General features: G+C 35.5%; 4 protein-coding genes across 5 annotated transcripts; all 4 read right to left on the bottom strand.

The window, feature by feature from the left end:
* Nucleotides 1–140: 140 nt before the first annotated feature.
* LOC129877613 (transcription factor MYB58-like) lies at nucleotides 141–1,369 on the bottom strand. The gene is made up of 3 exons (XM_055953138.1): nucleotides 1,152–1,369; nucleotides 861–990; nucleotides 141–771 (listed from the first exon to the last, which is right to left on the bottom strand). Exons 1-3 carry the CDS (start codon nucleotides 1,288–1,290, stop codon nucleotides 360–362), a joined length of 681 nt encoding a protein of 226 aa, XP_055809113.1. The 5' UTR covers nucleotides 1,291–1,369; the 3' UTR covers nucleotides 141–359.
* Nucleotides 1,370–4,547: 3,178 nt separating this feature from the next.
* Nucleotides 4,548–8,770, bottom strand: LOC129876046 (ubiquitin-NEDD8-like protein RUB2). 2 transcript variants are annotated; one of them, XM_055951334.1, is made up of 3 exons: nucleotides 8,522–8,765; nucleotides 6,403–6,662; nucleotides 4,548–4,837 (listed from the first exon to the last, which is right to left on the bottom strand). In XM_055951334.1, the coding sequence occupies exons 1-3, from the start codon at nucleotides 8,612–8,614 to the stop codon at nucleotides 4,726–4,728; spliced, it is 465 nt and encodes a 154-aa protein (XP_055807309.1). In that variant the 5' UTR covers nucleotides 8,615–8,765; the 3' UTR covers nucleotides 4,548–4,725. The 2 variants fall into 2 exon arrangements, with proteins under 2 accessions (XP_055807309.1, XP_055807310.1); XM_055951335.1 differs by having other exon boundaries at nucleotides 4,802–4,879; nucleotides 8,522–8,770.
* A 2,057-nt stretch (nucleotides 8,771–10,827) lies between these two features.
* On the bottom strand, nucleotides 10,828–15,405 carry LOC129876327 (uncharacterized protein At4g15545). Its single transcript, XM_055951739.1, has 10 exons — nucleotides 15,026–15,405; nucleotides 14,871–14,939; nucleotides 13,023–13,076; nucleotides 12,464–12,527; nucleotides 12,246–12,317; nucleotides 11,904–12,161; nucleotides 11,670–11,715; nucleotides 11,505–11,583; nucleotides 11,284–11,396; nucleotides 10,828–11,204 (listed from the first exon to the last, which is right to left on the bottom strand). The coding sequence occupies exons 1-9, from the start codon at nucleotides 15,320–15,322 to the stop codon at nucleotides 11,304–11,306; spliced, it is 1,032 nt and encodes a 343-aa protein (XP_055807714.1). The 5' UTR covers nucleotides 15,323–15,405; the 3' UTR covers nucleotides 10,828–11,204; nucleotides 11,284–11,303.
* Nucleotides 15,406–17,174: 1,769 nt separating this feature from the next.
* On the bottom strand, nucleotides 17,175–22,286 carry LOC129876501 (serine/arginine-rich splicing factor SR45-like). Its single transcript, XM_055951953.1, is given in 13 exon segments — nucleotides 17,175–17,501; nucleotides 17,741–17,781; nucleotides 17,895–17,939; nucleotides 17,942–17,961; nucleotides 18,289–18,402; nucleotides 18,834–18,899; nucleotides 18,973–19,207; nucleotides 19,287–19,452; nucleotides 19,553–19,633; nucleotides 19,726–19,772; nucleotides 20,317–20,405; nucleotides 21,027–21,101; nucleotides 21,967–22,286. Coding segments are annotated over 12 exon segments (1,194 nt in total). The 5' UTR covers nucleotides 22,188–22,286; the 3' UTR covers nucleotides 17,175–17,501; nucleotides 17,741–17,746.
* Between the last annotated feature and the right edge of the window lie 784 nt (nucleotides 22,287–23,070).

The raw sequence follows: 23,070 nt of genomic DNA, 5'->3' as shown, positions 1-23,070 counted from the left end.
ATGTATTTATATTTGATGATTCTTCGTTATGCCAGTGAACTACTAGCTACTCCATAGTTTGTTATTTGAAGATGGTAAGAATCTCAACTTTTCATGCATCATCATCGTAGTAGTTACAACTATATAGCTAGCAACAGAAATAACCAAAACTGAGACTTGTATTTATATGAACATGCACACATGCCTTTATTTATTATTTCTAGCTGAACTTACGATGAATTTTTGTGCTACTTAGCTAGGTACTAAATATTACTCCTAGCTCCTCAAGTAATATACATTGCTAGTATATGTAAATTTAACGTTGTTTACATACACAGATGGTGTATAAAACTCTATAGAGAGACTAGAGTTGCATGAAGTTATTCTTGTTGGTTATTTGTTGTTAGTCCTAGTTCAATTTCCAAGTATGTCAACCACTTTTGGCATTCATATTCATCTGCTAGCTGAGGATGATGTTCACTAGTAGTACTTATAGTGGCCATTTTGGAGTAGCTGTCCAAATTATTAATACTAGTAGGAGTACTACTAGTATCCAACATGTATTCCCAAAAGTCAATCACTTGATCATTGGCCTTGGAAGAAGTGGGAGAGAAAGTAGTGCTACTACTATCCATGTATTGCCCTTCATGACTACTTGTTGAAGTTGACGATGAAGAAGAATTATACTCCTCTTTCTTCATCACTACTAATCTCTTCTTCAAATGCGTATTCCATACATTTTTAATCTCATTATCTGTTCTTCCTGGCAAATGAGATGCTATCTTTGACCACCTACACATACATATATGTGAAATTAATTTCTCGACATATATATAACTTAAATCAATCATGCGTGTGTTAATACATACAATATAATATACCTGTTCCCAAAAGACCGGTGTAGGTTAATAATGGTGTCCTCTTCTTGTGGGGTGAAATTCCCTCGCTTTACATCAGGTCTTAGGTAGTTAATCCACCTCAACCGGCAACTCTTCCCACACCTCAATAACCCTATACACACAGGATATAATAATGAGTTAAACTTCTATACACTGAATATAAAATTATAGCAATATAATCATATCGATCACAAAAGATAAATAAATAAAACTAATGAAACGCGCTACGCTACAACATATAAAACCATTGAGGGAGAATATATAGATAAGTACCAGCTTGTTTAGGAAGGGCACGCCAATTGGCATGGCCATGTTTTTGAATGAAAGAAATAAGCTTCAAATCCTCATGAGTAGTCCATGGCCCTTTCTTCACTTTAGTTTTGTCACAACAAGCTGCTCTTCCTTTACCCATTCTATTTAACACAATATTATTTCTGTATATATTATATGATCAACTAATCTCTTATAAATCCTTTGCAACTCACATATATGTTATGTTGGTTTCTTTCTCATGAACCAACACATATATATATATAACTTTATAGCTAAGATGTCTAATAAGGAGTGGGGTCCTCCCAAGAATTTCATATGGACCCTAGATATTCACAGCTACTTTCTCAGTTTCATTTTACTTGATCCTTATATTATAAATAGATTATTATTTTTTACTTGTTTATTTTAACAAATCAAGCATTTTCTATTAATACTATCATTTTCATTAGTTTATCACTTTTTTCTTTTAGTTATTACTTTGATGAGTCTTTCAAAAAACAACGTCATTGCTATTTCTCTACATAACATTCTATCTTTTTTAAATCCCACTAGATTTTATGGTATGTTGTTGTCTTTTGAAATCAAAAGAAGAACACGTGTTAAAACATATATATTATATAGTTTAGAAAGATTAGAGTTGATTTTCTTACCTACATTAGACCAAGAGTGGACATATCCTTTCACACAGTGAATTATATAATATTGTCACAGTTAGTTTGGTAAAGATTTCCTAAAGCGTTGAAAATAATATATTTATATCTTTTTTGTCCCTTTTGTAGAAATATTACTCCTTTATTTTTTCACATATCTAGTGGTAAAGTTGTGTTGTTCTTTTTTTGTTTTTTAATGAAAAACAGAAAGCTAAGGTGAAGAAGCATTTGAAAATAAAAGTTAAATTATGTGATATACAGTAGTACATTATGGATTTGTTTTTTGTTTTTTTTTTTAAAAAAATAATTTTAAATATATACAATAAACTAATTAGTTTACAACAAATATAGTCATTTTTTATTTACATAAAAAAATAGCCAAAATTATAGGAAATATATAGTGATTATAAAATATAGCTTGTCAAAAGTCATAGAAAATATACACTGACTATACCATTAATATACATTATTTATACATGAATTATACATTCTATACATAAAATATACACCGAATAGTTTTTTTTTGATAATTAAAATGACCGAATGACCATCTACTCTAATTATTAAAAAACATGCATAGGCCAGGCGGTTTCACAATTCTAAAATGATACTAATTAAACATAATAATGAAAATGGATAAGGAATTAGAAGCAGCATGCATTTAGCATTTGCCTCATTTGTGTTTGTGTATATATATATATATATATATATATATATATATATATGCCAATATTGTTTTTAGATTAATCTTCTTCTTTTTTTGAATTACGGCATTGTTTGCATTGTCTAGCTTTAGATATGATGTGCTCGATTTATAAAAAAATTGTATATAACTAAAATAGTTTAAGGAGCCTGCTATCGTAGGGAGTTGCCACTTGGGTTAACACAAAATGCCACATCTTAATATTATTAATTATTTTTTGCCTAATATAGTTGACGTGTCACTTGCAATTTGTGTTTTTCTATGACACGATGACACGATATGATTAATCTAAGCATAGTGGATTTGTAAATTTGATAAAAAGTCACCTATAGTTGGACTTGGGAACCATCACAATTAATGCCATTTCCTAATCATACACCCAGTCATATACTAGTACTAATAATATTGGTATACTTTTCATCGAAGTTCTGTAAATAAACATAACATTTGACTCGAGACTCTATCATAAATAATTTTTTTAAAAACAAAATTATATATGCATAATTTTTTATATATTTTATTTTGGAGGATTACACGAAATATAATATTATTATAATAGTATCTGTATCATGCATGCATTACATGAGCACTATATATATATGTGGTTATTTAATGTATTGAATTTGGTTAGGAGGGTGAGCAGCTGACAAAAGGCACGTAATATTTGACACGCATCAAACTTGTGTTGCCACGTGTGTGTATATATATTTTCAAGCTCCTCTTATAGTATACATTAATTAAGTATTCTTAATACTATATTAGCCTAAGTGCTTATAATTAAAAACAATATTGCTAAATCTATGTCTGTGTCTGATTCGCAAATAAATCAACTACACGTATTTTGCTCAAAATTAATGTGTAAATCGCATCAACTTACAAGCAACTAATACGAACAGATATAACAGACACATGGGAGATGGTGTTACCAATAAATCACATTCATCAAACTGAACTAAGCTAATCACATTCTGATATATATCAGTCGGTTTAGTTCGATTTGAAATTTATCGAGTTGACTTATCGATTTGTAGACATGTCAAATCGTTATAAAACCATTATTAGTTCGATTATCGATTTAACTGTTAAGATTTGACACAAAAATATATTCATTGAAAATCATTTAGAAATACGGAAACAAACCAAATAAACTATACTATGATTTGACAGATTGCATCTTGCTTAAAAGCAAACACTATCACATCGTACATTGAAGAATAACTGAGACTTTGAGACTGACAAAATTATTAAAGTAACCAAATAAATCATACTATGATTTGACAGATTGCATCTTGCTTAAAAACAAACACTATCACATCGTATATTGTAGAATAACTGAGACTTTGAGACTGACAAAATTATTAAAGTATGAAATTAAACAAGAACTTTATATATCATATGATATAAATATAATTATTTAATTTACTATTGGATTTTCGGTTAACCCGTTAAGAAAAAACCTCAAACCGTTAAAAATCGATATCCCAATAATAAAAATAATCTAAACCATCACAAAAACCGCTAAATAAACAACCCATTATCAATAAACTCATAACTTTATTTCTTCGATTTCGATTTCAATTCGATTTTAAACCGATCATAGACTCTAAAAGACATTTTCTCTATGGTGTGCAAACTTAATCTTTAACATCACGTGAATTTGGTGGTTTGAACTTGAAAGCACATGAGAATTTCAAAGTGTTCACACATTGGCAGGTAAACGGATCCGTGCACTATCAAGATTGCTCTACTTTTGAATTGGGAGGCTCCAATTTATATCTTTTAGGTAGAATCCAAATAGGTGAAAGGACGGCAGAAAAAATGAGACCATGTTTGACAAAATTTTGTTGCCGCAGCTCTTTATGGTTGCAGCATTATTTGACAAGCTGCTAAAGAATCCAATGTCTTTACCAACAGCTATGACAATGATGGAAGAGGGAATGAATCATTGGTAAAGCTTGATTAGTCTCTCACAAGAAGGCATGAGCAATTATGTGCATATTTAAAGGAAGTAAAAAGCCTCCTGACATTGAAGCAAGAAATGGAAAAGAAAAAAAACCATATATAGCAAATTAACTCTGAATTCAACATAAGGGGCAGACAATCACGAAATTTTCAACCACAAGTTTTCCTGTTTATTCCAATCGTACATCACCAAAAAAGGGTAAGAGAAGAAATGTTCATCCCAAGTTCATGGAATAAAGACAGGACATCTAAGTGCAACCTAGAGTCTGCCACCCCTTAGTGCAAGAACAAGGTGAAGAACAGAACCGCCTTCAATATTGTAGTCTTTAGCTGTCTTATCATCTGCTAGCTGTTTTCCAGCATAGATAAGCCTGCATTACACCAAAAGTACAAAGGGTATATCCAGTCTCAAACTGCCAACACAAATAACAACAAACTATGAACACACAACTTGTATCACATAGCATAAAGATAAATTGGGTAGGTAGTTCACAAAAATAGACATATCAACAACTTCAATATCTCCGAGCCACTGTTCACCTTCTGCCCATAAGATGAAGGTGAAATCCTAGAACATCTCAATTAGTATACCATGGATTTCCATAAACTAAGAAATGGTATTCCAGTAAAAGCCATATCCTGATGTACTATAGTAATATAACAATACTGATAGACAACAAAAAGTCTGCCAAAATTGTTAATGAAGAGAGTTTCATCTTTTCTGTTATTTCAATCAGATAAGATATGAGCACACAGACTGGGGGCTTACTCATATAATTCTCTTTTTTGGCGTTCACTGTAACTGATAAGAAAAGGAAGAAGCAAAACTGTCCAAATTATTATAACAATCTGCATTTTAACAGTCTACTTGCAAGAAATTCCTTTTAAGAAGCCAAGACTGAGAGCAATCTCTCTCAAAAGAATAAAAATAGAATTGAATGTCTCTTCTAGGGCTTTGGTTTAGTGGTAAGAGTGCAATATAGATGTGGGGTTAGGTGCACGTCTTGGGTTCGAATCCTGCCAAAGACAAAAGCCTAGTATTTAAGTGGAGAAGGGTAGAGAGGCAGAACATTATCGATCAAGTTTCAAACCGTAACACCACTAGCCCCCAAGGATTTCATGATTATCCCCAAAAAAAAAATAATGAAATTTTACACCAGAAATAGGAAGAGAACTAATAAGAGCAGATGCAGATGCAAGATCTATAAAGTTCATCAGATCTGCTGAATTTTCTAGAAGATGTCTTCGGCAGGATTGCAGATTAAGAGCAGATGCAGATGCAAGATCTATAAAGTTCATCAGATCTGCTGAATTTTCTAGAAGATGTCTTAAGCAGGATTGCAGATGCAAGACCTGCTGAATATTTACAATGCTCTTAAGCTTACAGCACAACCAGTTTTTTTTTAAGAACTTGCTGATATATATTCCAAGTCATTAAGTCTTTAATTTTATGCTGTCAAGTAAACCACACAACAGAGTGATTGTATATTCCAAAATCCCCTCAAAATGGACACGAGGGTTTCACATTCCCTTTATCCTTAAATATACTGCATCTAACCAAATCATATGTGGCATTCAATTGACACAACTATGGTCTACGCAACGGATGGTTACAATTAAGGAAATTGGCATAGTAGATCATTGCATAATAGAAGACTTTAAGTCCTTACAAGGAGTACTTTAAAAATTGTACAGTTATTACGACGCTAGAAATACCAGGGAACATAAACATGACAACCTGCAGAGAAGATTTACAGAGAATTCCAAAAAAGATTTGTAGGTCAGGCACAGATCATCACACATACATCATCACTGATCATTTAGTCTCATAGTGTGGGGGAAAGGAAGCAGTATGGCATGGGGAAGGGAGAAAAAACAACACTGGAAACCACAAATCTAGTGTATACAATTTGAATGAAATAGAAGAAATACAAACCTTTGCTGGACAGGAGGAATTCCTTCTTTCTCCTCGACACGTTCCTTAATACGATCAATGGTGTCAGTGGGTTCAATGTCGATTTCAATTTCCTTTCCAGTGAGAGTCTTCACCTTGATCATAGTTCCTCCTCTGAGCCTCAGAACAAGGTGAAGAGTTGATTCTTTCTGAATGTTATAATCAGCCAGGGTTCGACCGTCTTCCAACTGTTTCCCAGCAAAAATCAGTCTCTGCTGATCAGGAGGTATGCCTTCTTTATCCTGGTAAGCAACACATCCATCAACTTGTCAGCTCTAAGTAAAATGAAAAGAACACAGGATTGACAGTTACATGTCTGCACTAATGCCAACTAACAAATACTACAGAAGAGAAGTGGACAAACCCAGGATAGGTCAGGGCAGATATAGCAGAAGAAGGGAGAAAACTAAACAGAAGGCAACACTTGACCATACAACATGCAGCAAATAACATATTTTAGGCAATTGATGTATGTACAATTGTAATTCAAAGACCATAGCTTTGACAAGGCCCGTATAATTCAAAGATAAGAGGTTTTCCTTGTGATTATGGTGGACTCTTACATTTCGTAGGTCTTCTTAGAGGTCATATTTTGGTAATGCGCATATCTTACAGTATTAAGGTTGACTTCAAATAAACTAGTTAGAAAGTAAAAAAACTAAGCAAAAGGCTGAGCTGTATTTGATCAGGTCCCTCATAGCCTTAAAAATAGAAAAAAAAACATGGTTTAGCGAGCATAGATCTCTAGCATCTGGATACACCTTATCCTTTTCCCTCCGTAACGAATGGCCCCGTCCAAGCTAAAAGAACTGAAAATTTCTTCTTAATAAACAATGTATTTTTTTTAAAAAAAATTAATAAGATTATAATTTTAGTTAAATGAGTTTGACGGGAGTACCGGCCGCCTTTACTGGAGGATGACAACGAAGCCAGTGACAGCAATTTTTATCTGCTCGATAAGTCCTACTTCGATTGTCGGGAGTACTGGTGGGGATTTTGAGGTGTTAAGTATTTTTGAGGAAAACAATGATAGTTGAGTGATATTTTTGTCCTAAGAAACAAAAGTGATATTTGAAAGCAATTCCCAAAACTTGGGTGACCATTTAGGAAATTAACTAAACAACAACAACAACAACCTAATGAAATCCCACAACGTGGGGTCTGGGGAGGGTAGAGTGTACGCAGACCTTACTCCTACCAAGACCTTACTCCTACCAAGATAGAACGGTTGTTTCCGAGAGACCTCGGCTTAAAAAAAGCATAAAAAGGGGTCAGATAAGGTTAAAAATTCAAAGCGATATAGGAAACTAAATAACAAAAGCGTCGCAGATAAAATAGAGTAATCAAAGTACAGCAAGTAATAAATAATAACAGAAATACCAGAAATGAGAGCACAAGAAATTGTAATGTGCTAATGCGCCTACGAATAGGGAAGAATAACGAGACTATGTACTAGCCTTCTACCCTAATGTGGTCCTCCACACCCTCCTATCTAAGGTCATGTCCTCGGTAAGCTATCCTCGGGAATTAACTCATTAATTTCAATAATCTTATTGAATTTCCTTCTATGTATTTCCAACTCTGCCAATGCAGAACTTTTCCGTTCTTTCTTTTTTGCTCGTGTGCAAGCAATTGATGATAATACATTCTTTTATCACTTTTCAATGTCCCCCCCCCCCCTCCCCCCTTTCTTGTATAGCTGTGGCCTGGAATTTTTTGCTCAAAATCACCATAAGATGTGTTATTTTATGGGAGTTTCATAAATGTGTAAATCCCATTAAGAGAATGCAACTTACAAGCAATAAATCACATTAATCAAACTGAATTGCAGTTTATAGTAAATCTTTTGCCTCTAGAAAGACTTTCTCTCTATCGTTTGCAAACTTAATCTTTAACATCACGTGAATTTGGTAGTTTCAACTTGTAAATCCCAGAAGAACATAATGAACTGCCAAACACGTAGAGCTATTATATGAATCATCAATCCCCCCCACCCCACCCCACCCCACAAAAATCGAAAGGAAAAATATAGAAACAACAAGCAAATCTTATCTTAATAAGGAAGAATCGAAAATTTCAAAACCCTAAGTAAAAAAAAAACCTGAATTTTGGCTTTGACATTGTCGATGGTATCGCTGCTCTCCACCTCGAGCGTGATAGTCTTTCCGGTTAGGGTTTTCACAAAGATCTGCATGATTGATCTACACAAACAGAGCGGAACTCGTTCCTTTTACGCTAAGCAATTGGGATGAAATAAGAAGAATAAGAATAGAAACGGGCCCCAATTTATTTGTTCTATTCTATTGGCCCCAAAACAAACAAATTTCTGACCCTAACAAATATATTCCTTTTTTTCCCCCTCCTTAAGCTAACAAGACACTATTTAACAACGTAACTTGTGATACATTAGTGTAACATTTTTAGAGCCTGTTTGGATTAGCTTATGAGCCAGTTTTTTTTGAATAATTAATTTACTAACTTAAATTCATTTTGTGTTTAAAATAAGCCCAATAAAATAATTTAACTTATCCAAGCAGACTCTTATATTTAATGAGAGATTTCGAGTTCTATGAAAAAACAAAAATAAGATTGTTTGTTTAACCTATTGCCTTTTTTATTTTGGTTTTGTATATGGTTAAAAGATCTATATTCTTGATTAGTTTTTAGCTCTTCGGAAACAATTTGAAACTATTCAATACAAGAACATAACTTTATTAAGTAATTGGGGTGCACAAGTAGATACATGTCCTTAGTGACAAATCTCACATAATTTGTCAAAGATGTATGTATCTACGTGTTTAACTTTATGATAACTTAAGTGTCTACTACTGTCGAGGCCAAGGTAAAAGATAGTGTATGTATTATGCCAAAATTTGTGGGTTCTTTTTTCGGGTAACTTACACAATCCCACTATTCACGTTAGTTTGCAACATAACGTTTCTTATCATATTTAGGCCTCGAATACGTGTATTTGCCTCTTCCAAATACATGTATCTGAGATACATGTAAGACATATACATATCAATTAGTATGAGTGTGTCTAATTAAGAGATATCAGTGAAAGTCATTAATTAAGAAAAAAATCACACAGGTAACGATTTTAGAGGACATACCATAGCTCCTAAAAAATCAAAACAATTAAAATTCTTCTTTTTTGGCGATTCACTAAGTTTAGACTTCTTAACTTAGATTCATGAACTCTTATTCAGAATCATGTGTATAGTCAGATACATATACACTTAATCAGATACACTGATAAAAACTAGATACGTATAATCTTAACTCAATGATGTGTCAGATACATCAATAACATGTCAGATACATACGTAGATCTCCAATACATGCGTATATTTTATCATATACATATACACTGATAAAAATTAGAAACATATAATCATTTACATCAATAACGTGTCAAACACATCAATAATGTGCGCGAGACATGTGTAAATCTCCGCTTATTGAAATTTTCCAGTTTCATCCCTGGCTAGTCCGGTATCTCACCACAATGGTGTTTGCTTCACCTTTTGGTTTGTCGTTATTGCTCGTTGTGCCTGGATCTGATGGATCTCCATCATAGCCACTAGAAAATCCATCTTTTCGTTACCTTCGGCTAATAAAGGTTTGAAGAAGAAGGTGCTCAAGTCGTTTTCAAAGTTCAATTACATAGCCAAACACGTCGCAAAATTCTCCGAATGTGCTATTTGTCTAGCTACAAGTAAAAGTCATCATGAATACCACATATTGGACTTTGTTCTACACAATTTTACATTGTATTTCTACAAGAAATTCAATCTTATGCCAACGCTCCACCTTCTTCTCCTTTATGTTTCCTTTCACAAACAGTTGTGGGGGTGGAAATACCCCAGTTCATGAACGTGCACGCATTAGACCGAACAATGGAACCCCAAATAAAAAATCCTGAATTTTTTATAATGCTTGGACAATCCTTCTCCCTCTAAATTTATTTTTGGGGTTTGAATTAGACTCAAAAACCTAATTTGTCATGATATTAGAGCATGATTCATCCTAATTAATGTTAAACTAATGATGGCCCCAACTTAAATTGACCACCCACTAAATATCCTAAAGTGGGGTGTTGAAGAGTCTCACATTAAATAGACTTGAACAATCCTCCTCTCATAAGCTCATTTTAAGGGTTAGGGTTAGGCCCAAGATTAGTTTCTTTACATTTGTTGCACTTAAAAATTGTCGTATGTTGCATGATATCGTGTGGCTCACTTGTAATAACTATACAGCAAAACATTTACTTTGAATGTTCTCTAATTTTGGATGTCGGAAGTACTCATTCTCAGTCAGACAAGCGTAGAAATCCATACATGAAGATTGAAGGGAACAACACATCAACAACAGTACTTTTGTTTCATATCTACAGCAAACAACACATTGGCAATACTGCTGATATTCATTTCACTGTAAATGAGTTACAAACCTGTTGGAGTGTGCGTGTGTGCACGCATGAAAGAGAGAGAGAGAGAGAGAACCTGTTGGCGGAAAAAGAAGGAAATACACTTGGAAACTCATACAAGTTGTCATCTGCTAATCCCACTGCTTTCAGATGTAGTACGATGAAATAGAAAGAAAGAAAGAAAAAAGCAATAATTTACAAAATGCGTCTATGAAAAAGTGAAAATGTAACTTGACATCAATCATTCATCAGCTGGAGCATACTCTGCATTCCCTAAGCACTCTTCTGCGGTGAAGAAGGTCTCTTAGTGCTGGTTCTGTTTTTGAAGTGCTTGTACTAAAGTTGGACCATAGCTCTGAAAATTTCCCATGCCTTTGGTCAACTTTAGACACAAAATGTCGCCATAAGTTTATACGATGGGAAATCACACATACCTGTGTTTAATCCATTGCTTTCACCGAGCACTACGGTTAAGCAAACCTTGGAATGACAGATAAAGATCTTTGTTATCCGTCCCGAAAATCTCTTCTGATTTTTTCAAAGTTTCCTAAATTTATAAATGCAAAAAGGAATAAGAGAAAGCATTCAGTTATTGAGTAGACAAATAGGAGGAATTCATAGGATGCTAGCTAATGCAACGAATAACGCTCATCACCTCACGCGACTGCTTTTGTGCATTTAGTTCCTTAATGTTGGTCAGAAATGCACTGAACTGCTCATAGGATAGACGACTCCTACATAAACAACATGCAGATACTGTCAGGTGAGATCCTTCCTTACTAAAAAAATTATACAGAAAGAAAGTAGTTTAGCTATCCACCTAGCTTGTCGGAAGAACTCCTTCCCATCAATTCGAGGAGTTTGACCTAGTAATTTGCAATAAGGAAAACAGATTAGAGGATCATACATAAACCAGTCAGTAACATGATTTTTCAAAAAGATCTCAAGCAAGAATGCCTTTGTAAATGTGCAACACCATAAGTCCAATACAGCAGATAGAAGTAATATTTGCGAAACTCACAAAAAGAAAATTGAAAAGTCAGTTAGTAGGAACCTGGCAATGGGCGTGCCTTAGGAGGAGAGTTAGCTGCTGATGACTGTTGACTTGACGGGAAAAAAGATGACATTGAACCTCGTCCCTCATATTGAGAGTGTGTTGGAGAGTTGGCGCCAGATGTCCTCTGAGGAGATCCAGCAACAGAATATCTTCTAGGAGATGCACTAGTGGAGATTATTTTGGGAGTTCCAGTTGGAGTAAGACGCGGTGTTATGTAAGGTGTCATGGAGAATCTTTGCAAAGCTCGCTTTGAGGCTGGATCCAAGGAAATGGAACAGAATTAACTTCTTTTGCTACATTATGATATTATAAGAAGCAGCAAAATTAATGTGCAAATACCATCATCATTAATTACTGTGCTGTCCATAGAACCACTAAAAGAATGGTGTACTGCATAGCTGTTCACCTCCTCTGCAGGATATAATTATCAAAACCAAATTTTAGAACGTCAAAGATAGAATACCACATCTTGAAGAAGCCAAAAGTGTGACATAAAATCTTGTGCATGACCAGATGAACACATCAGAGGAAATACATAAATTGAAGCCAAGACTTACCCTTTACAGAATAGGCCTTATGGGTAGATTGGTCATAAGTCCCAATATCAACAGTTTCAGCTTGCTGAAGATGCAGAAACAAGATTGGCAGTTCAGTCTAGCGGAAGCACAGAACAGAAAAAGAAAATGGCCTTGCTCTACTGCTACAAGAAGTCAGAAATGTGACTAGCGCAAATATTTGAATTCCAGCATTATAAACAAAAAAATCTTTTAGGAAGTTTAAGCAGGCATTTTGACATGAATTTGATGATATTTGGCAAAAAGTACTATTTTGAAGTTAAGTTGAAAAGGGGTATTTGAAAGTTGGAGTTGTGTTGTTTGTACATTCATTTAACTTGAAAAAATGTTGAGGTTTTGTGCAGGAAAAAGATTTACTACCACTTTTTCAAACTTGAAAGACTCAACCTCAAGTTGAAGTGAAAAATTGACAACAATGTAAGACCAAACAGTTTTTTGAGAAAAAAAGAAGGAAAAATTGTATGTCCAATGGGCCCTAAGTTACTCTCTTCATGATTTTCCCAAAATGAAATGCGAAGATATTAAGATTCTGAAATCTTACAGATGAATTATCATCACTCAGAGACTGCACCAATTGCCTCTTAAAAGTTTCCAACTGCCAAAATAAAGAAAGCTAGTTTATGCCACTGCAATGAAAGTAAGCAATAAATGATATAGTAGAGGCGGAAGCTATAACTAAGATTCCAATCAAACAGTCAGAGCCATGGAAACCACTACGTCAGGTTGAGGATATATTGACAAATCCCTTTCTCCTACAATGCCCTGACTCTATCATCGGATGCGGCTCCCAACAAAGTAGTAAGAAAATTGAAAGGTGAGACTGCTTTCTCATCACAAGATAGAGATATGGAATTTGACACGGGTAATTAACAAGAACTAATACAACAATAATGCCATTCTTAATGGGAAGGTCTATCAGCTCATACACCAAACTATGGATCTGGCTGCTTTGAGGAAGAGCATAACATTACCTGAATCACTTATCTCTAAGGTGGAAAATTCTCACTATATACGCCAATTTAGGCCCATTTCTCAGTCTAATGTGATTGATGATTATAGAATAATGACCAAAGTCTTGGCCAAAAGTTAATTGTACCTGTGACAAATTGTTCAAACCCTTCCAATGTAGTTTTATACATAGCACCAGTGCTATTGATAACTTTCTTTTGGTCCAATAGTTGGTTCAAGGGATAGGAAAATCTAAGAATGATGGAGGTATGACTATTACAGCCTTGAAAATGGGCCAGTGGGCTAAGCTTTAAAGATACTTCGCATTGGGTTGCGTTCCCTAATAACCTCATTACTTTTATCATGCACTGTTCTTTCCTTGTTATTCATTACAACGGGGTCCAAACGCAGACCCATTCTTCCTTATCCTGCTGAGCCTTCTCTCTCAACTACAAATCTACTCTTCCAATTGTAGAACCAAATCTCTTTGCTCCAGGCATGATCTTAAACCTGCTGAGCCTTCTCTCATAACCCGTGGATTCCCCTCTCTTCATATTGTTGAGCCTACGCTCTAAGCTCAAGACCTAAACCTCAGCCTGTTGAGCAACTTTGGATTTATCAAAAGGTCTAAGCCGGTAGAAAAATCTTGTTTTCTTCATAGAACCTAGTTAGAGTAACTTTAGGTTTCATGCCAAAAAGAAAATAATGTTTTTAGCAATGCCTATGAAAAATCAGAGGGAGTCCAACACATTGGAACAAGGGACTTCAAAGTTCAACCAATTAAGTTGAACTCGATGTAACAAGTCTTACTTTCATCAGATAACCTAGTAAAAATAACATAAGGGGCACAGCAGCATAGAAAATCAATCTACTAGTTTCCCCTGAATAGAGGTTGCATAGTCATCTACTTGAAAATCAAATATATCTTCTAAATAAGGGATATAAATTCCCTCAAGAAACAGTGCTCTCTTTGTACCAACTTACATGATAGTCTTTACATTTTAGGACATCCCAACATATTTGAAAACATTCATATAACAGTAGTGTAATTTTGTAACTTTCACATAGAATTCAAATTTTTCAAAGTATTCAAACTTAAATTTTGGTGTGGTGATATTTCAATCAAATTAGCTTTCCAGTTATTACTATAACATTCTCTTCACTATCACTAATATGATATAAACGCCAAATTAAGCGCAATATACACTGTATGTTGAGCTTAAAATGTTAATTTGACGTATATATTACATTACTATAAAATAAGACAGATGGAGTGCCAAGCAGTAGCATTAACCCAACACTAATTAAAGCATAAACCTCTTAAAAAGACCATCAAACAACGTAGCTTAAATTAAGACATTTTTCGATGTCCAGAACAAAATTCCAATAATTCAGCATGAGTTCAACAACACAAGTTTAAAAGAGATAACTAGTTTATCACCTTTGCCAAATCTCGCCCCATTTTCTTTACTGTCATAGCCAATGAATCCCTCTCCTTCGTAAGCTTCATCTGTCATTTTTTTTCCAAAAAAGTAAGATTAAGGCCTTTTCATTCCAAACAAATGCAAGAGGTAGAAATGAAAAGACAAGCAGTACATTATCTTCACAAGTGAATTTCAACCGCGATTCAGTTTCATGACAAGCCTGCTCAAGCTGAGAGACCTTTTTCTGGAGCTCCACGATGAACCGATCCTTGTCGTGAAGCTTCTGACGAAGCTTCCCCGTCTCCGACTCCAGTTTGGTAACACGAGAGGCTATAGCCATGGAAGTAATCTTCCTAGCAAGATCCAACTGGTCATAAGGGTCCGTCGGAATGACGGAGAGTATTTCATCGGAAAGATGAAAGTCCGGCCCGGCACTCCGACTACTATCGCTGCTGCTAGTCAGCGACATCTCTGAATTTCCAAAAACCCTAACGCTGAACGTTGAAAATTTTGGATTACGGAGAATACAATGGAGAGCTGGAACAGAAGAAATGAGGTTATCAATGAGTTAATTGGAATTAATTAAATTAATTTGATTCCGTTTGACTTGTGCTTTTTTATTTAAATTTAAAAGTGCTTAATTAATAATCAAACCGCTTTACGGTGGTTTGTCTCATTTCTGGGTTTGAATTTATTTTTGGTTTTCCCTCCAAAGCTTAAGCGTCCTTTTCGGTTTGGTCCGCTTTGGGCCTATGGACCCTATGCTAGCACTGTACTTCTAAATTGACTATTTACCTACCAATAGTGAAAAATAAAATGAGATTTTTACTACCATCAAAATAATAGCCGACAAAATATATATGATTTTTATACATTTGACTAGTAAATTTATTTACTTTCGATCGATAGGTCAAGAACTCACATGTTCAAAAAATATATGTTGCGGAGATGAGGATGTTGAGATAGATGTGTGAACATACTAGAAGCAACAAGATTATGAATGAGGTTATTCGAGAGAAGGTGGAGTGGCCTCTGTGGCGGAAAAGATGAGGGAAGAGATAATGAAATGGTTTGGGCATGTGAAGAGGAGGAGTGAGAGGCTGGTGGTAGGGAGTACGCGGAAGGATAGAGGTAGGCCGAAAAAGTATTAGGGGGAGGTGATTAGACAGGATATGATGCAAATTTAGATTACCGAGGAAATGACTCTAGATAAGGAGTAAAGGTCTTGTATTAGAGTAGAAGGTTAGTAGGGGTGGAGTGTTGTTTTGCTTTGCGAAGGTTCCTTGTAGTTATTGTCATATGTTATTTATTGTGTTCTAATTATCACACTATTTGCTGATGTTATTGTTCCTTCTTGTAAACTATATATTGCTTTTCTTATTAACGACTATGTTTATTCATTTTTTTCTTCTTCTTGTACTGGAGTTTGATGCACTTTAGCCGAGGGTCTATCAGAAACAACCTCTCTACCCCCTTGAGGTAGTGGTAAGGTCTGCATAAATTATACCCTTCTCATACCCCACTTAGTGGGATTTCACTAGATATGTTGTTATTGTTGTTGTTGATCAATCGGTCAAATTTGTAACTTGCCCCAATCATATAGGTATATGTCACTAATACATAATGGTATGAAATTTAACCATGTTAATTTTCTATTAAGTCAATGCAAATATAAATCCTTAAGATAGGAGGTTGTGGAAGGCACGAATCGAGATAGAAGGTTACTAGGTAGCAGTACGTTCTGCGTCTTGTTCTTCACCCTTACCAGTAATTATAATATTGCTCATGTAGTTATTTGTTCTTTAATTTTTGGCACTATATGTTATTTTTTGTAATTTGACTATCTTTTTATGTTGTTATAATTAATGTCTTATTACTATCTGATATTTCTGGCACCTCTACTACTTTTTTTTCCTAGACTGTTTTGGATTAGTAATGTCAAATTGTCAATCAATAGATCGAGTCACCATTACTCTCAATCGCTTCGGCTAACAACTCATTCCAATTATAGAAGCAAAGTGTTAATCATCAAATTACACAATTCACCCGTATAATTTAAACACAAATTTAATTGATGGCAATCATTTCTTCACTTAAATGATTAAAATGTATCTAAGAACAAACAACGAAGATAGAATGGAGGAGTTCTTATTTTGAAACAAGTATTTTAAGTTAAGAAAACATGCAAGTAATAATGTAAAGTAATTAATCAAATTAAAAGTGCTGACACGAGAAGAGATTTACAGTTAGGCAGATTAACTTTTTAACTTTTGGTTAATTTTAACGCATGGAAGCCTAGACAATATTGCTACCAAGGATCATTTTCTGATGTTTCTCTTCCTACATTTTCAATTATATGTTAAACTGTCGTAGGAAGACATCATCAGAACAGCAATGCTTCTAAACAAAATAATGTGAATTTGGACAATAGTATACAATCACTAAAAGCATTCACATTCATACGTTCAAATGAAATAATCAAGTGAGGTGCAGTGTGTCCTAATGGACTTCTTTCTCCAGCAGAATTAAGATTACAAAGCTCATCCATTAAGGAGCGTCCATGTCGGGATTCCTTGCAAGAGCAAACCTAGGGCTTCCGAGGCGAACTGCTGCTGTTACTGTTGCTGGGGCTCCTCCCTCTTAAAGGCCTGCATTTTCATAAAGCACCAGCATATCATATCCGACAACATAACAACACAAACATAATTCTCAGTCGTTTTCCGGTAAATCGGCCATTTCTATATTCAAATTGCAAAACGGTCTGCAAAGAGTCTTAGCTCTAGAGTTCAGCTTTCTCCAAGTGCAAGGAAAAACCTACGATATGAATGATTAACTAAAGCAAGAATCCAGAATCCAAAACAATAGTAAGAGATTACACGGAACCCACCTTCTTCTAGGACTGCGACTCCTTGAAATCTTGCGGGGTCCCTAAAACAATAAGCAAATTATATCCACATCAAACAATCTAATGGGTTGACCCAAAGGAAAAAAACAATCAATCTAAAGGATAAGATTGTTAATTTAGATACACAAACACAGACCTTGCGAGGACTGGGAGAAGAAGAGTAGGATGATGACCTCCCACGTCTTGCAGCTGGACCCCTTCCCCTATACATGAAGCATTCACAAATAAGTATTGTTTTATCATATAATCAGTAAAATGACATTCTTTCAGAAATTTAATAGCGTTATGTTCTCTGATATTTTGGTCGTGGAGATTAAATACACCCAAGAGAAAGAAACCAGGCATCAGAACATGCAGCGTAGGAAGTGCCAAAAAGTAAGCAAGTTTAAAATGAGTAATAGAGGCATAAAAGGAAAACTACAGACCACAAAAATAGCAACAGACCAGTAATTCAAAGATACAACACAAAATTTGCTAAAATTAACCACTAGACATTTAAGTGATAAAGATGACCCAAAATTATGCATTACCGCCTAGGAGAAATGGATCTTGATCGTGACCGGATAGGCCTCCTAATAGGTGAACGGCTAGACCGACGACCAACCGGAGATCTTCTGGGTGGACTTCTAGCACGTCGTGGAGAACTACAAACAAAGACAAGGAGACAAAGATAGCATGAACTACCACTGTCAGTTATAAACATACATTAGTTAACACAAAAAGCTGTTTAAATAGTTCAGGCTACAGTTAACTATATTTTTAACATAACAAGTACTGCAACTACTAGCTAGAAAAGCAATTGCCACCATCATGGAAAACACTGTTTTGACAGTAACTGATGGCAGAAATCAACTATTCAACATCATTATAAGTATATATTTATCACATATCTAAGCTACCACACAGGTTTAACAATTACAAAAACCTCTTTAAAGTATGTAACATCAGGTTTATCGCTACAAGCTACAGAATTATACAAATCATTAAAGGACTTTCTAGTTATGGAGCAAAGGAGAAGATATTTTCATGGTTTACTTCAGCTATTCAAGTTTATGAAATCAAAATGCTAATTTACCGTCGCCTTGGCGGAAGGGGAGAACGTCTTCGAACAGGACTGCCACGAATTCTTCTGGGAGAGCCCCTGCTGAAGACTTAATCAGTAAAGGTCCACATCTAAATTCCAAGATTTCAAAAGCAAATGTGAAATTCCCAACCTTGGAGGTGTCCGATGACGTCTTGGTGGAGGGGATGGTGAACGGCGTCTAATGGGAGATCCAGGCCTCCTCCTTGGGGGCGGTGGACTGCCGCGCCTAAAAGGAGAATTTGCTCGACGGCGAATAGGAGAGTCAACACGTCGACGAACAGGAGAATCTGGCGCACGTCTAGGAGATCCCCTTCGTCCTATAGGAGACCTCCGAGGGGGAGAGGCAGGTTTTCGACGAGGAGATACTGATTATATCAAAGTACACCAGATTAAACAATGCATCATACAGCAAATGAACACCCTAATATAACAAGGATATCATACACTCTTGTTGCCGTTTTGGTCCATCTTTCTCCACATCAACAGAAGCACTATCAGTTCTTGGAGCATCTCTTCTTGAGGAAGTTGCAACAGGCCTTGGAGGTGAGGCAGCCTTCTTTCGCTCTGGTAGGGTGAACCTGGCATGAACTACTTTACCATCAATCTGTGCCTGCATTAACACCAACGAAACATTTTAGTTAATTCCCCATTTCAAAAAAAAAATGATTGGATACAGTTACCAAGTGAATGTACAAATCTTAAAACCATACACCATCCATGTGTAGTTGGGCTTTCTCAGCATCAATTCTAGTCTTGAACTCAACATAAGCAAACCCTTTTGGAAGATTAACCTGCAACATATCATTCTTATATTAGAAAGGAAAAAGGAAAAAAATTCACATAAGTTGTACACCGTCTAATGATATGGCACTTGTTAACTTACAACATGATCAATGGCCAACTGCACATGCAGAATTTCACCAAAATTACCTGCAAAAAGGAAAAGTTGGAGACATTAACCATCATGATGATCATGAGATGGACAGAGCAACATCAAATTACCGATGGCATCAGTCAAACATTTCCTGTAAGCCTGGAATTCTATTTTCAGAGCAATTCTGTTCCATTCTTTAATTCCCGTTTACCCACTTAAGTCGCCATGAGGATACCAAGCATACCCAGGCTTCCAAAATAACAGTTAATTTTTTTTATCTTCACTTGAACTGTTACTAACTTGCAATAACAGGGTTAGACTAGAACGTATGACATATAACTGGCTACATAAGCAGAATGAAGAGAATCTATCAGTAAAAGGTTGGACCTTTATGGTGTGATAACAGGTTCACAATAATGGGTCAAACTAGAGGTGGGAGTTCAGTTCTTCCCATGGTGCATACCAAATACCGAACTGAATTTCAGTTCGGCTAGGTTCTTCGGTATGGGCCTGATATAATGGACTATTTAGCTCAGACTAGAATTTCTACAATTTAAGCAAATAAACACTTCAGTGATCAGAAAGAAGTGCTGAACATACCAAATATTTCTTTCAAATGGTTTTCATTGACATTCCTGCTGAGCTGATCCACATGAATCACACGCGACTCAGGTATAGGAGATACTTTCCTGGAATCAAATCCCAAGTGTTACACATCAAAAAGCCTATATATGCATCCATCAAAAGTGCTATATGCAGTTACATTTTTGCATTATCAAAAGATATTTGGTGTTAGTATCTAGCTTTACCAACTTCATCCAAAATGGATACGTTTTGTCCCGCCTACCAAAAAAATAATTTTGCAAAGAGAAAGACAATCAAATTCCAACAAATGAAGGTCAGTCATTTGTTTTCTGACTGTGACATCATTCATCAAACCATGAGACAACAGAGGTAGAAGGGGTGACGCATAGCTGAATGTTGCACCACTAGCAAACGCGTCTATGTAAGTGCTTGTGATGGAAAGAGACTGAAGGACATTTGAAATCATTTATTGAACAATCCTGGTCAGCTGCAATGCTTCTCCAAGAACAGATCTTGATGAATGCAAGCGAGTCCACATTCAAAGTGGCTCATAATATTCCAACCACCTTGTGTATGTTTATTTTCATTTGGAAGAGGAGAAAAACAAAGAAAAAGAGAGCAATTCCCCCAAAAAACAGAAATTGGGATGTTATTGGAAGAGGTTTGTATGTAGTTATTGCATGAATAAACCGAAGTCCGATCTCAGCTTAAAAAACAAACATTACCTTGGAGGTGGAGAAGCTTTCTTAGACTCTGGGGGTGGTGGTGGTGAGCGGCCTCGCTTAGATACTCCAGCAGGGCTAACAAAACCATATTAACAACAAAAGATAGGGTTTAGGATCATTCAGAAATACGAAGACTGGAGCAGAACTTTAGCTATTTCTCCAGATGGAAAACTAAAAGAACAGCAACATTTCAAGAAATTTTCATGCTAGTCCAACCTGTCTAAGCTCAATAACAAATAAATAAAAATATATGATGACAAAATCAAGGCCAACCACAGAGGATATCTTATAAGCCTCAAACTAGCCTCTCGACCTATATAACATTGGGAATGCAAAATTACAGAATCTCTATCCACTCTACATCTAACCGGCCAACAATCGAAACTCAGATTTAGCAACAGCAAAAGCAACTAGCAATTTTAATGCGAATTCATGCTACTCTATGCCCAATATACCCAAATTTGGAAAGATGTAGTGCCTAATAATGTTCTTCTAACTACTGATTTCAAATATGTGAAAACTTTAACCAGCTAAGATATCTAAGGATGCAATAACCAAACACTCCTAATGAATCATCAACATGATTGAACTTTAGCATGCTAAACATGCAATGCAGCATGACAACCTTTAAACATTTCAATGTCATAAACCCTTGTGAATCTAACATAATTCGAGCAGCCAGGTGCACATTAACCAACAACAGCAACTACTATACCTCAATTCAAGGAAGTTGAGTTTGGTTATACGAATCATTACTATAAATTTGGCCCGTACCATTCAGTACTCTATAGTTTGTCAGTCAACTCACCGACACTAGACGTTTAGCTAGCATACAAATCTCTAAACAACGAATATAACGTTAAAACAGGAAAATAAGCTAAAAATGACTATAAAACTGCATTATGCAACTACTAGATATTTGAAAGAGAGAGTGTAGAACCTTCTACGATGAGCAGGAAGGCGTGGGCTGGGGCTACGAGAACTTGCACTGCGGGAAGCAGAAGAAGATGAAGAAATTGATCTGGAGCGAGATCTAGATCGAGATGGAGAACGCGAACTGGAGGAGTGAGAGTCTGAAGGAGTGAAAGAGCGAGACCGGGAACGAGAACGAGAAGACGAGCCTGACGGTGAAGCCGCACGGCCTCGGCCTGGTTTCGCCATTGGAACAGCTTACTCAGAAACCCCCAGTGATAAACCCTAACACCAGAGAGAAACGTCGAGGGAGTAAATTTGGGCAAAAGGTTATCTGCTTCTGGCAGAGAAAATAAATAAAATGGGCCGAGTGGGCTGTTGAGGTAAACTGATCCAAAGAGCATTAACTATAATTTTATTTTATTTTGGAGGAAGGAAATCCACCGTTGCTATTATTTGGATGTGCACGGATAAAATCCCGCAAACCACACAAGAGAGTTAACCCACACTAGGCAAGCTCAGTGTGATAAGTTCAATCCAGAAGGCAAATCCATTGCTTTTGCTGACAAGAGGTTTCAAATTTGAAACCTCCAACATCAACTAATTTTACGAGTATCTATTATTTTATACACAATTAGACTAATTGTTAGTATACATTTAGACTAATATCACGAGATATTTTTAATTTTAATTATATCATATGTAATTCAATTAATTATTAGCTTTATTTATCAAAACTTGAACAAATAAAAAGAAACCACCTAATATCTTTATATCTACTAGAATATGAAGCTGAAACTTCACGTTCTCAACATTCTTAATTCGTCAAAAGGTAACACTATTAGGTGCCGATGTTTAAAATTGTAAATAGCTATGTTTATCATTATCTATACAATTTTTAGCATTAAACTTTTCACTAAAAAATTGATTCCATTACTCTGCCACTGTTTTTACAACTCAGAATTAAAAAGTGTTTAATATTAGCATATCACACAATGTTGAAACTTTTGAGTCGTAAAGATTAGCAATACAGTCCACGTGTTGTATACAGCAAGTAACATAAATTTAAAAGTTCGAGATAGTTAAGAGACAACTTTCTTGAGGAAAGATTTCGAACACCGGATGAGAAATT

The sequence above is a fragment of the Solanum dulcamara genome, chromosome 12 (genome assembly GCF_947179165.1).
Source record: "Solanum dulcamara chromosome 12, daSolDulc1.2, whole genome shotgun sequence".
Lineage (NCBI taxonomy): Eukaryota > Viridiplantae > Streptophyta > Magnoliopsida > Solanales > Solanaceae > Solanum > Solanum dulcamara.
Note: the sequence above shows the minus strand (reverse complement) of the source record. Positions and strands in the feature narration are given on the sequence as shown.

Coding starts and splice junctions, on each gene's coding strand:
- LOC129876327 (XM_055951739.1), bottom strand. CDS start 15,322: ATGTCGCTGACTAGCAGCAGCGATAGTAGTCGGAGTGCCGGGCCGGAC. Junction 11,716..11,903: donor TAAGGCACGCCCATTGCCAG/GTTCCTACTAAC, acceptor GCAAATTACTAG/GTCAAACTCCTCGAATTGAT. Junction 11,584..11,669: donor GAGTTCTTCCGACAAGCTAG/GTGGATAGCTAA, acceptor TTGTTTATGTAG/GAGTCGTCTATCCTATGAGC.
- LOC129877613 (XM_055953138.1), bottom strand. CDS start 1,290: ATGGGTAAAGGAAGAGCAGCTTGTTGTGACAAAACTAAAGTGAAGAAA. Junction 991..1,151: donor TGCCCTTCCTAAACAAGCTG/GTACTTATCTAT, acceptor CTGTGTGTATAG/GGTTATTGAGGTGTGGGAAG. Junction 772..860: donor CACCGGTCTTTTGGGAACAG/GTATATTATATT, acceptor ATGTATGTGTAG/GTGGTCAAAGATAGCATCTC.
- LOC129876046 (XM_055951334.1), bottom strand. CDS start 8,614: ATGCAGATCTTTGTGAAAACCCTAACCGGAAAGACTATCACGCTCGAG. Junction 6,663..8,521: donor ATGTCAAAGCCAAAATTCAG/GTTTTTTTTTTA, acceptor GTTGCTTACCAG/GATAAAGAAGGCATACCTCC. Junction 4,838..6,402: donor ATTCCTCCTGTCCAGCAAAG/GTTTGTATTTCT, acceptor GGTGTAATGCAG/GCTTATCTATGCTGGAAAAC.